Source organism: Siphateles boraxobius, unplaced genomic scaffold (assembly GCF_051911475.1).
Source record: "Siphateles boraxobius isolate OS27281-9 unplaced genomic scaffold, OSU_SipBor_1 9, whole genome shotgun sequence".
Lineage (NCBI taxonomy): Eukaryota > Metazoa > Chordata > Actinopteri > Cypriniformes > Leuciscidae > Siphateles > Siphateles boraxobius.
This window is the reverse complement of record NW_027509219.1, coordinates 27,086,179-27,099,533: the sequence shown is the minus strand read 5'-3', so window position 1 is coordinate 27,099,533 and position 13,355 is coordinate 27,086,179. Positions and strand designations below refer to the sequence as shown.

General features: G+C 43.0%; 1 protein-coding gene across 6 annotated transcripts in view; it reads left to right on the top strand.

Annotated features, from left to right (window-relative positions):
• Window positions 1-13,355, top strand: part of pde4d (phosphodiesterase 4D, cAMP-specific) — a 196,192-nt gene that overhangs the window by 163,917 nt on the left and 18,920 nt on the right. For all 6 annotated transcript variants that reach the window (XM_077222810.1, XM_077222811.1, XM_077222815.1 and 3 more), the window contains 4 exons: window positions 11,376-11,567; window positions 11,742-11,778; window positions 11,886-11,962; window positions 12,591-12,640. In XM_077222810.1, the coding sequence (XP_077078925.1) occupies window positions 11,376-11,567; window positions 11,742-11,778; window positions 11,886-11,962; window positions 12,591-12,640 (356 nt within the window). The remainder of the gene's footprint in view (window positions 1-11,375; window positions 11,568-11,741; window positions 11,779-11,885; window positions 11,963-12,590; window positions 12,641-13,355) is intronic.

Sequence of the window (13,355 nt, the reverse complement as noted above, 5' to 3'; positions counted from 1 at the left end):
TTTCTAGGCTTGATTACTGCAATGCTCTTCTTGCTGGACTTCCATCATGTGTTACTAAACCTCTACAAATGATCCAGAATGCTGCAGCCCGCCTTGTCTTCAACGAGCCCAAAAGGGCTCACGTCACTCCTCTGTTCATCTCACTGCATTGGCTACCACTCGCTGCTCGCATCAAATTCAAAGCTTTGACGCTTGCTTACAGATCTACCACAGACTCAGCGCCGTCCTACTTTCACTCCCTACTACAAGTCTACGTCCCTACCAGAAGCCTACGATCGGCCAAGGAGCGACGGCTCGTGGTGCCATCACAGCGAGGCACTAAATCACTCTCCAGAACATTCTCATTCACGGTTCCATGCTGGTGAAATGATCTCCCCACCCTCGTCCGTAATGCAGAATCCCTGACAGCATTCAAAAGACAACTGAAAACTTATCTCTTCCGTGAGTACTTAGCATAAAAAAAAAAAAAATTTAAATGAAAAAAATCTTCTTTTTTAAATCTTTCCTTCCCTTTTAAATCTTCCCGTTTCTGGCTTTTCCTACTCTGAGCAATGCCTGAACTTTGTATTTTGAGTACTTCTTGCGTTGTTCTTCCCTCTTCACGATGACTCGCTTGCTTTAGTCCTCAGATGTAAGTCGCTTTGGATAAAAGCGTCTGCTAAATGACTAAATGTAAATGTAACACAGATGAAACTGATTAACAGAACACTGGTGATACAGATGATGATGATGATTCACTAAACACAGGGGATAGAGATGAACTGATAATGACAGAGAGGACGACTGTTGATGTGATGACAGGCAGACAAGTCCAATGAAAACAAACTAAACAGAACACAACTGTGACAATGCCCCTCCCCGCAAGGTGCGTCCTCGCGCTGTAACGAGAGAGATGAAGGTGGGTGTTAGGGAAGAGGACGAGGAGCAGGTGGAGGGCTGGCAACGAAGGGCTGGAGAAGGCAGGCAGAATATCTGGAGAAGAAGGGCTAGGTTGAGAGGTGATAAGTCCAGAGGGAAGGATTAAGATCCATGGTGGAGCCGATGGAGGAAGGAGCCATGGAGGTTGAAGGGCAGGAGGTTTTAGGGTGATGACGGACAGAGGCGGAACCTATGGGGGAAGATGACAGGGAGAAGACTGAGGTATGCCGGACCATGGTGGAGCAGAGGGACACGGGGAAGCCGCTGGCTCGGGCGACTGAGGTGTAGACGGGGACACAGAAGGGCGCGGTGGAGACAGAGAGACTGAGGACCAGGGAGGAGTCTAATGGAGCTGGGTGAACGAAGGGACGGGGCGTAGATGAAGGAGGTAGGAGCCATGGGTTGATGTGGAATCCTGGACGCGGTGGCTGGAGTCGGATCCCAGGGATCCACTGTCTAAGATGGTGCTGAGGACTGGAAGCCCCTCAGTGAGCCCATTCCACTGGCGTGTATTGGACGAGTGATGGGGCTGACAAGTGGCAGAGGAAAATGACGGCTGAATGAGAGGGAGGTTAGGTGGGAATTCAGAAACAGACAGATGTGGTGGCGACCATCTTAGCCGAGGGCTCAGGCGACGAGGTGGCGACCATCTTTGCCTGAGACAAAGGCTCAGGCGTGGCAGGCATGACGTGAACAGTCTCTGGCTCGGCAGGCATGACGTGAACAGTCTCTGGCTCGGCAGGACTAACATGAACAGTCTCTGGCTCGGCAGGACTGACGTGAACAGTCTCTGGCTCGGCAGGACTGACGTGAACAGTCTCTGGTTCGGCAGGCATGATGTGAACAGTCTCTGGCTCGGCAGTACTGACGTGAACAGTCTCTGGCTTCGGCAGGACTGACGTGAACAGTCTCTGGCTCAGCAAAACTGACGTGAAGCTCTAGAAGGGTGGTCTTGGCGGGACGAAGCTCTGGAAGGGTGGTCTCGGCGGGACGAGACTCTGGTGATCGTGGTTGTTTTCTCAATCAGGACGGAAAAGTTTCAGGCCATTTTTCTTTTTCTTTTGTTACTTTTCTTTTGTTACTCGCATCTAGCTTACATTTTACAAGACATTTGTGAGCAAAAGGTTTTTGTTGCTTATTTAATTTTTATTCTAAACATTAGTACTCAAAGTATAAGTTAAGTTTCTTGGGGAACTCTCTGAACTTTCTGAGCCTTGTTAGTGTTTTCTTCTCTTCTCTATTGCATTTGATTGTAATAAAATTTTGTAATTGTTTTATACATGGTTTTATAATCTTAGATTATATGTGCTGGGCTTTAGACTGTAAAGCACTTTGGCCAACGTGTGTTGTTTTTAAACGTGCTATATAAATAAATGTGAGTGATTGATTGATTTAACTACCATGCTAGTCAGGAAAAAAATGTGGTTTAGTAAAAAAAACTGAAATATTAAGGTACAGCCAGTCTCAATTAAAATGACTTCAACTACACAGCCAAAGAGATTGGGCAGGCTGGTATCTGTTATCACTCACTGTCGTCCACAACAATAGAGTGTGCCAGTTGGACATCTGATGCCATAGATAGTGTAGGGGTGATTACAGTTAATTATCCCATTGATTTTAAAGAGACAGACAAACTTAATCCTTTCGCTAAAGCGTTATTGAACTAATTGGACCGCCGTCAGTAGTCACTATGTGGTTTGTGAAAGCATAACGCAGTGCATGATTGTACAGTTTAACAAACCACATTGATTTGTATTTATCTTGACTATAATTGAAGTTAGGGCGTACTAACACTAGGTACGGTTGTCTTTTTCATTTACAGCTATTTAATTAACAATTTGACGGCCCAAAAAGGTAGGAAATGCATTTTTAAAATAGTCCATGTGACTACAGTGGTTCAACTTTGATTTTATGAAGCGACATTACAATTAAATAGCTGTTAATGGAGCCCCTCCTGAGCCATCGGATTTCATCAAAAATATCTTAATTTGTGTTCTGAAGATGAACGAAGGTCTTATGGTTTTGGAATGACATGAGGGTGAGTAATTAATGACAGAATTTGGATGACCTAACCCTTAAACATTCCAGGCTGGAGCACGCTTACATAATTTACGATACAACGTTTTGTTTTGAAGAAAAAGGAAGAAAGAAATTCACTTTTGGTAATACACTGCTTAATAGATTTATAATTTATTCCACGCAGTTATTATTTAATTTTGTGTTATTTGCTATTTTTTATATTTATCATAATTATAATTTATTTATACATATTGTTTTATTAAAATAAAATAAAAATGTGTGAAATGTTTTGCTATATATTTCATATATATTCATATATATATTAGTGTCCAAATACTTTTTGGATCCTTTGTATACAATAAAACTAAACTAATCTGTACAATTAACAATAAAAGTAAACTCTCCAGTAAATTCTCCAGAAGCCCTGACAAGTTTGGAAATTATTTCCGCTTGCATTCTTTGATTTTATCAGTGGTGTCTGTCCAGAGAGATTCAACCCAGCCCACTCCATAATAATATAAAATAACTGGAAGTCATTACCATTATCTAGAAATTGCTGTATAATGTATTGTGCGTCACACAGCACTGTTTGATGTCAAAAGAGTTTCTATCCAGTTCTAGCAACAACAAAAAAAGGTAATTTTTACAGTTGGTCTTTACAGAGGTGATTTTTTGAGAGTTTCTTTGGTTTCATTGTTTTGTTTTTGCATCTGTGCCGTGTGTAAAGTAAATACTTTGTATATCTACAACATATATCTGAACAAATATCTGAACAAAAACACAGTGCTGTGTGTTTGGATCTACTGTATTGGATGTGGTGGTGTGTGTGTATACTTGTGTGTGTTTGTATGTATGTTAAGTGTAGTTTAAAGGTGATACTTGTACAGGGAACAGATGGAGAGTTGGAGACATCCAAGTACTGCTTATTTGACAGAGGGAAATGAGAGCACTAGCAAAGTGAAGACGAGGAGGAAAGAGAGAATGAGAGTGGTGTATTTTTCCCCCTCTGTAAATGAAAACATTAGACAAAGCAAACTGCTCACAACACTGCTGATTGTTGATGGGCTGGTCATTTACTTAAGGAGTCTTAATTTGAGGAATTGAAATTAAAAAGATCTTGATGGCAGATTTTGGAAAACAATATTAAAAAAAATTGCTACTTTTATTCAGCAAGGATGCATTTAATTGATCAAAAGTGATAGTAAAGACTTTTATTTCAGATATATGGTGTTAAAAAAAAATACGTATCATCATGGTTTCCATTAGTGGAGGAACGGATCAGAAAATTCACGGTTTGTATCATTTCCGTTTTTTGAGCCACGGATGGGATCATTTTTTCGGATCAGCAAAAATGTTTATATATATGTACACACATATAGGGAGGGGGGTGTAACTTTGCTTTTCATTTATTACTTAAAGCTTAACTTAAAGGTGCTCTAAGCGATGTCAGGTGACATCCCTTCTTGTTGACGTTTAAAGTATTGTCAAACAAAACGAAGGCTAGCTAGACCCTCCCCCCTCCTCATCCGTGCACTAACCCCCCAAACCCCACCCCCAAATACCTCTTATCGGTTATTGACTGGAACAGTTTGTTATGTTTCGTGGTGCGGGTAAGCCCAGTTTGTTTTTGTTGCGGTTTGTGGAGCCTGGGATGTCTGCAAAGACCGTGTTTTTTTACAGTGTGTTCAGGGGACAGGCAGCTAGCGGATAGTGAGGAGATGTTTGTTGAATGTGACAAAAAATGTTTTGGCCTAAAAAACGCGTGACATCGCTTTGAGCACCTTTAAGACCGACTGCATTGACCAGAAAAACTGACAAACATCCGGTTTCTTTCTCAATTGTTCACTTATGACTTATGAGAATACTTGCCGAGATGGGTATTTTGACATCATTTTGTTTTAATGTGTCCGTTCAAGAGCAAGGAAATGCGAAAGAGGAATCAATTCGGTGTTCTAGCACTGTCTGAAACACACCTCTCTCTCTGCGTGCGCTTCGGGTGCGTGCGGCTGTGCATACCGATAACGCGCAAGTCCCGATTTTCGCCTCTTCTTCTGCGTTTAAAATTGTTTGAATGTGTAAATTGGCAAGACAAAACACGTCCAAATTATAGACTTTCACTCTATGATGGTTAAATTTAGCAGTTAATCTGTGAATCACATGCCGAACCGTGGGGCCTGGTCCGTACGGATCACAGATCAACTGCGATCAGTTCCAACTTGTTTTCAACATTGATAAAAATAAGAAATGTTTCAAATCAGTATATTAGAACGATTTCTAAAGGATCATGTGACACTGAAGACTGGAGTAATGATGCTGGAATTTTAGCTTCTTGTAAATTACATTTTAAAAATGTTTTTACAGAAAAAACGTTTGAATGTACATGGAAGAACACACTGTTTTATATATATATATATATATATATATATTAGTGCTGTCCGTTAAACGCGTTATTAACGGCGTTAACGCAAACACATTTTAACAGCGCCAATTTTTTTATCGCGAGATTAACGCTCTTTTTGGCCTAGCAAACTTTGTAGTTTTTTTCACATGCTGTTGCAACAACTAGTAACGTTAGAAAAACTACAACATCACACCGGATAGCTAGACCGGAAACAAAACAACAGGCACGCTGCACGTAGCTAACGTTACGTTTTGAGTGGATGGCGCGAGCGCGAGACGCCGATCTAGAGACGTGCACTCTCAACGCAATAGAGTGCGGCTCGGGACTAGATTTGATGGCCGAGAGCAAACGCGGGCGCGGGCGGTAATGCACTCACTCTGTGTGTGCGGATACGGGAGAATAAAACGATTCGCAGGACTCCAGCAAACTAGAAATATCTATGAATAAAACATAAAACATAAATTTTTATTCATATGTTGCAGAAAAGCAACAAGAACAACTAAAACTAAATAGAAGCGATTTACAGGCCAGAGTTTCTTTTTATAACATGTTTGCAGCGTTGAGGGATGTAGCCAATCACAGACATATGTGTTGATTTCTTGAACGCAATTGCGAATCAGAAGCATTTAAAATAGACTCCCCTCACCGCTCAAAACTGTCTTTTTGTTCAGTGCTGAATTCTGTATGCTGGCAAATCCTCCAATTATAACAAACAAAGTGTATATATTATGAAATATTCATTGTGCAGTCAGCTTCATTTATAATAACAGAGATGTGTGAGATTGCGATTAACTGATGTCAGCTTTTTAGGAATTTTTTACGGGAGCGCTTTGCGCGCATTCATTCATGCCAAACCATGCACGCAGTAGCCCGCTTGCTTTTATGTTATAACAGTGGTTTGTGTGTTAATGCTTTAATAACAAATAATTTATCAGGAGCATTTATGCTGATGTGTATGGTGGTGACACGTAGGCGAAAGTATTTGGAGGTAGCCAACAAAAAAAAAGTCTATTTGCGTGCGGGAGCGGGACAAAAATGTTGCGGGCGGAAGAAAGTAACATAGAAAGTAGTTGAGAACGTCAGTTATTACAACCCACGTATTAAAAAAATGGACGGGTTTAAATCGGGCTCGGGCTCATAATTACAGTTTATGTGTCGGGCCGGGCCGGGCTCAGACACAATGTGCACGGGCTTGTTGGGCCTGATCTAAGCTCTACAATGGATGACTTCAGACAGAAGCACATGGATACCACAGCTAAGAACAAAATTACTGCTGATCCACTTTTCCATGTTGATAAGAGCTTGAAAATTAGAAAAAATAATGAGACAAATAGAAATCAAGGGACATTTAGAATAGATAAAAATGTTGGATTAATCGCGAGTTAAATATGGCATTAATGCGATTAATCACGATTAAATATTTTAATCGTTTGACAGCACTAATATATATACACAGTATGTATAAGTCTAAATATTTTGTTGTCTGAGCAGGTGATTTTAGGGATTGTCACGTTTCAGTGTGTTTAGTTCAGTTTTGTGATCTTGTTTCCCCCGTCTTTGTGATTTTGGTTCAGTCCTGTTAGTTTTCCCGCTCCTCGTTTGTGTTCAGTTTCTTCACCTGTGTTCTGTTAATCATCCCATTAGTCCCAGTTCTTTTAAGCCTTGTGTTTTCCCTCAGTGTTTGTTGGTCGTCGTCGATGTAAGGTTGTGTGTTTTTGAAGTCCTGGAGTTTCCTTTGTTTCTGTATCTTCCTGTAAGTTTAGTTTGTAAATAAATCAACTATACTTCAGTTCCCGTGTTCTCGTCTTCGGCATCCTGCAACAACCCTGACAGAACGACCAACCTATTAAAAAAAAAGATGAGCCGAAGGAGGAAGAACAAGAAGGTGAGCCCCATGGAAATACCAATCCTCTTCCAGAAGGAGCTCTCTCTTGAGGAGTATGCGGGGCGTTACCTAGACCTCTATGATGACATGACTCAGGATGAAGAGGAACTGAAACAGAGTTTCTGGGGTGGTCTGAGAGACCCGCTAGCCCAGATAATTCTGGTAAAGGACCTAAAAATGTCCTTCTTGGAGTTTGTGGATCACACGCTGTGGGCGTGTGGATCCAACTACCTCGTAGAAGATCTCCCACTCCAGCCAGTTCCAAGCCCGCCAGCGCCTGAGCCCATCGCCTGCCCGCCAGCGCCTGAGCCCATCGCCTGCTCGCCAGCGCCTGAGCCCATCGCCTGCTCGCCAGCGCCTGAGCCCATCGCCTGCTCGCCAGCGCCTGAGCCCATCGCCTGCTCGCCAGCGCCTGAGCCCATCGCCTGCTCGCCAGCGCCTGAGCCCATCGCCTGCTCGCCAGCGCCTGAGCCCATCGCCTGCCCGCCAGCGCCTGAGCCCATCACCTGCCCGCCCACGTCTGCTGATCCAGAGACTGTTCCCATACCTCAGCCAGTGTTTGTTCTGGAGCACACCACACGTGAGTCCACACGAGAAGACACAGCGCTGATTGTGATGTCTGCGGCGATTCTGTGTGTGTGGGCTACACGCACATCAGCTCTGGCCTGGGTGTTGAGTCCAGTTCCGAGTCCCATGATGTGCTGGCCCCGTCCAGTTCCGAGTCCCATGATGTGCTGGCCCCGTCCAGTTCCGAGTCCCATGATGTGCTGGCCCCGTCCAGTTCCGAGTCCCATGATGTGCTGGTCCCGTCCAGTTCCGAGTCCCATTATGTGCTGGTGCCGTCCAGTCCTGCGCCAGAGCCCGTTGATCCTGCGCCAGAGCCCGTTGATCCTGCGCCAGAGCCCGTTGATCCTGCGCCAGAGCCCATTGATCCTGCGCCAGAGACCGTTGATCCTGCGCCAGAGCCCGTAGATCCTGCACCAGAGCCCACTGATCCTGTACCAGAGCCCACTGATCCTGCGCCAGTCCTGTCCAGCCCAGTGTTTCCTTTGCCGCTGGTCCTGCTTAGCTCAAAGCCCTCTGCACTGCTGGTCCTGCCCAGCCCAAGACCCTCGTTGCTGCCGGATCCCCCCTTTCCTGTCAATTTCCCCATTAAAATTTTGGGGGGGCGCCCACCCGAAGGGTCCTCACCGCCATGGCCACCCGAAGGGTCTTCACCGCCATGGCCACCCGAAGGGTCAGCTCCACCATGGACGCCCGAGGGTCCGACAGCTCCGCCCGGGACGCCCGAGGGTCCGAGAGCTCCGCCCCCCTGGACGCCCGAGGGTCCTACAGCTCCGCCCTGGACGCCCGAGGGTCCTACAGCTCCGCCCTGGACGCCCGAGGGTCCTACAGCTCCGCCCTGGACGCCCGAGGGTCCTACAGCTCCGCCCTGGACGCCCGAGGGTTTGACAGCTCCCCCCTGGACGCCCGAGGGTCCGACAGCTCCGCCCTGGACGCCCAAGGGTCCGACAGCTCCGCCCTGGACGGCCGAGGGTCCGACAGCTCCGCCCTGGACGCCCGAGGGTCCGACAGCTCCCCCCTGGACTCCCGAGGGTCCGATAGCTCCGCCCTGGACGCCTGATGGTCCAACAGGTCCGCCCTGGACGCCCGAGGGTCCGACAGCTCCGCCGTGGCCACGCCCACAGCCTGCTCTGCCATGGCCACGTCCACAGCCTGTTCCACCCTGGTTCGCCGAGCTACCAGCTCCGCCCTGGAGGCTTCCTGTTCCTGTACCACCACGCCCTCGTCAGCCTCCAGGGCATTTGGATGTTATACGGCGCGAGGACGCGCCTTAGGGGAGGGGGTAGGTACTGTCACGTTTCAGTGTGTTTAGTTCAGTTTTGTGATCTTGTTTCCCCCGTCTTTGTGATTTTGGTTCAGTCCTGTTAGTTTTCCCGCTCCTCGTTTGTGTTCAGTTTCTTCACCTGTGTTCTGTTAATCATCCCATTAGTCCCAGTTCTTTTAAGCCTTGTGTTTTCCCTCAGTGTTTGTTGGTCGTCGTCGATGTAAGGTTGTGTGTTTCCTGGAGTTTCCTTTGTTTCTGTCTGTTCCTGTAAGTTTAGTTTGTAAATAAATCAACTATACTTCAGTTCCCGTGTCCTCGTCTTCGGCATCCTGCAACAACCCTGACAGGGATAGTGAGTGATAATATATATATTTTTTAAATATAGAGTATGTAAAAAGGAATCGAATATTTATTTATGAAAAAGTTGAAATGCTGCAGTTTTCAAAACTAACAGCAGGTAAAATCGCTGGACATGTTTTGTCCAATCTCTCTAGAATCGCTGGTGTCTTCATGTGAAAGAAACATATTGTTTTCAAATGCATGCTGACTTATTTATGGATATTATAAAAGCCCATATTCCCCTTTATAGTGTAAGCAGTGCATTTGTGTGGGTTACAGTAAAAGGAGAACTGTTTCATTCATAATGCATGTCTAGAGTTTGAATTGTGTGAGACGGTAAGCTGGTGCATTCCTGTGATATGACCCGAGAGAGATGAGGGCAGCACACCCGCGGGCGACTCGCCGCAAGCTCTGTGAATAAGTCAGTTCTCAATGAAACACAAAAATAAAGTCACAACGTGTTGGGTTGAAGATGTACAGGAATCAAACTCGAAATGTTATAGGAAAGTTGTATGCCTGAGGTTTGTACTGACATATTTGTTCTCAGCCAAAACAAAGCTCAATGCCCTGATTTACGTGGGTCATGAATCATTGGCCCTTTATGTGCGAGACAGTACTGTCTGCTGAAGTCACCAAAGTGCAGACTGAGCTACTAATACGGATTTATCCATCCGCACCACGTTACTCGACTTAGATGTGAGCCTGCATGTAGGTGATGACGGTGAATAAGACTTACTGCCACGTCACCGCTCACGTCAGGAAAATACCCAGGCCAGAGCAATTATATTAATGCTCCCTGGGGATTATGGGTCAGCTTCTTGTTGTAAACACAGTTGGGAGGATCTACGGACTAAGGAGATGAAGGTTAAGAACAGCACACTCGATGGTCTGGGGAAGCCCTTTAAATTGTGACTTTGCTGAAAGTGTTTTTTGTTGTTTATAATATGTTAATGTATTGATTTGGGTTTTATTATTTTGCTGTTGTTGCACTACAAAACATTGTTTTATGTTTATTTTCTGTTATTTCATTACACGTTTATTTGAAAAGTACACATTTTTGATCAAAACCGCTGACACAATTTTATCCACAACATGAATAGAAATCAAAACTGCCTAATGTTACTGAATGAAATGCCGAGCCAGTACGAAATATATGACCGTGAAGTTTTGGGTTTGTTTATGGACTCAATCTACTCTATCTATGATTTAATCATCTTTCTGAATCCCATCTGTTTGTGTTTTTCTCAGCTGTTTGATAAAAATTTTGCTTTTTTTATTAAACTTACTCGCATCCAAGTGTTGATAAAAAAAGAATGCATGAAGCTAGAGTAAAACATGTTTGTTTGTTTTTTTGTTTGTTTTTCAAGCAGATGCTCTTCTTTCTTTTGAAATATTGCTACTTCAGAAATTCATAGAACAAAATATTCTGGGGGCCATAAAAAATGCTGGAGGTGGCTGATAACTGAAAGAGTTAAAAATTCGAACAAGGAAAATATACTGCCTGCTGGGTACCTTGTGTCACTATTACGAGTTACCTAGCAAAAAGATTGGACCCTATTTTTGCATAATTTCCATAAACTTTAGTTTTGGAATCACTTTTAAAACGTTTTTTTTTTTCAGCTGATTAACGATAAAAACATTGACAGCCAATCAGAATCTATCCTGCTTTAAAGAGCTTGAGCATTTAAAGTGGCAGATGACAAAACTGTAGCGTGCGCTTACAATAAACAGAATGGGATCATGTGGACGCTAATATAGTTATCGTTAGTTATATTTGTAGTTTTTGCTCTTGTGAAAAGAGAAAAAATTGTCTGAAAAAAAATGGCTAATCACTAGTTACTAACATTAAATTGGTCAGCAACCTGCCCACATTGCTGAAAATGGGCAACTCTCATTGAAAATGACCTGAGTAACATTCTACTCTACATGGTCCAGTTCTCACATTCAACATCAGCGCTAACTGTCTTGTTGTTTTGTTTCCCCAGCTTTGATGTGGACAATGGCACGTCATCAGGACGTAGTCCGCTGGATCCCATGGCCAGCCCGGGGTCGGGTCTCATTCTCCAGGCCAACTTTGTGCACAGCCAGAGGAGAGAGTCCTTCCTGTACCGCTCAGACAGCGACTATGACCTCTCACCAAAGTCTATGTCCAGAAACTCCTCCATCGCCAGTGACATGTGAGCATATGTCTTTTTAAACGTTTACTGGCATGTGTTTTTTTTTTTGTACGAATGCGCATGTTTTATTCTTAAATAGTAAAACAAATGTATAACCTTAAACTACAGTTCTTAAAACATTTATATAAATTATCAGTGCTATTGTAAATAATTTTTTTTTTTTTTTTTTTGCAGACACGGGGATGACATGATTGTTACCCCTTTTGCACAGGTATTGCAATATTAAATATGTGAAGTTTAAAAGGAGATGGTTTGACAACATTACAAAATCAATACAATTATATAACACCACTGAACTAATTTTCTCTCTTCTCTCAGGTTCTGGCGAGTTTAAGGACTGTCCGGAATAATTTTGCTGCTTTAACAAATGTACAACAGGAAAGAGCCAATAACAAGTATGTTGCTTTCAATTTAAAATATTCAAATGCACACATTTTTATCATGACGCTAAGGCCGTGTGTCCACCAAAGCAGTTTTCGTTTTCCAATTGTTTTCAATTGGAGCGCTGTTTTATTTTTTAACGGCAGCATCGTGATTAGGCGCTGAGTGTCTATTTCACACCGAATGCTCTGTGTTTTTTTATGGTCACCGAGAGTTGAAGAGTGTTCAACTTTGTGTAAAATGCACGCTCATCACATTTACGCCCAATCACAGTGGAGGAGGGGTGGGACAAAACCAACAGACAACAACAAGCACAACAGCGGAACAAAATCATTGAAAACAAGAGTCAGTGAAATTACTTAACATTTGTATTGACATTTTTATATTCAGAAACAAACTCTCTGTGAAATCGGATACTAGTAACACTTCCACAGATATTTTGTGTATAGCACATATAGAATCTCAGCTGAAAAAAGAGAGAGCGTTGGTGTTTTCAGCTGGCCAAAAATGCTTTGGTTGACACACTAAATCTTTTTTTTCCCAGTATTGACAAAATTTGTTGTTAATGTGCTAATAGCAGTTAATCTGTTACTTGCATCATAGACAATGAGGCTTTCTTTTTTCCCCTTTTTTCTCAAACAGGAGATCCCCAATGTGTAACCCACCTCCCATCACAAAAACCTCATACACAGGTGTCGTACCTTTGCTTTTTATATTTTGAAAATTGTCATGCCATCTTAACAGCAGTGCTATTTCAGTATGATTTATAATAGGCTATTTGTTAACATTTTGAATTAGCTTTTATTTTTTAAATGTTCAGTTTTTATTTTAAGTTTTAATAATTTTGTTATGTGCTTTTGTCATTTTTATTAGTTTTTTTTATAGATGTCTATATTGCTTTAATTTATTAGTATTTTACTATTAGTAACTTTAGTACTTCAACTTTAAATGATTTATTTTCAGTTCAACGCTGCGTAACCGATCTTTATCATTGAGATCACATTGTATCAGATGGATTTGCTTAGTTTTGTGGAGAACTGTTAGACACGGTTTGATATGAGGGATGATGTTGTCCTTGTGTGGCACCTTCCGTTTTGTCTAAACCAGCATGAGGGCAGCCTCCAGACATCCCATATCGCACTGTGCATGTCATGTACTCTGAAGCCGATAAGGAAAATATATGTCACAATACCCTCTATGCAGAAAGGCTTTAAAGATAATTTTATACTCACTTTTAACCGTTTGTTCATGCATATGTCAGCTTTATAGGGCATCCTGGGATGTGACAGTCGCTTTGCCATAGTCATGAGGCACTGCTCATTATATTGATTAGCTGCTGTTTGTGGTTTATTTATAAGGTTTGCAAAGAAAAGCTTGTTTTGAGATGCAGGTGTTTGACCTAGAACT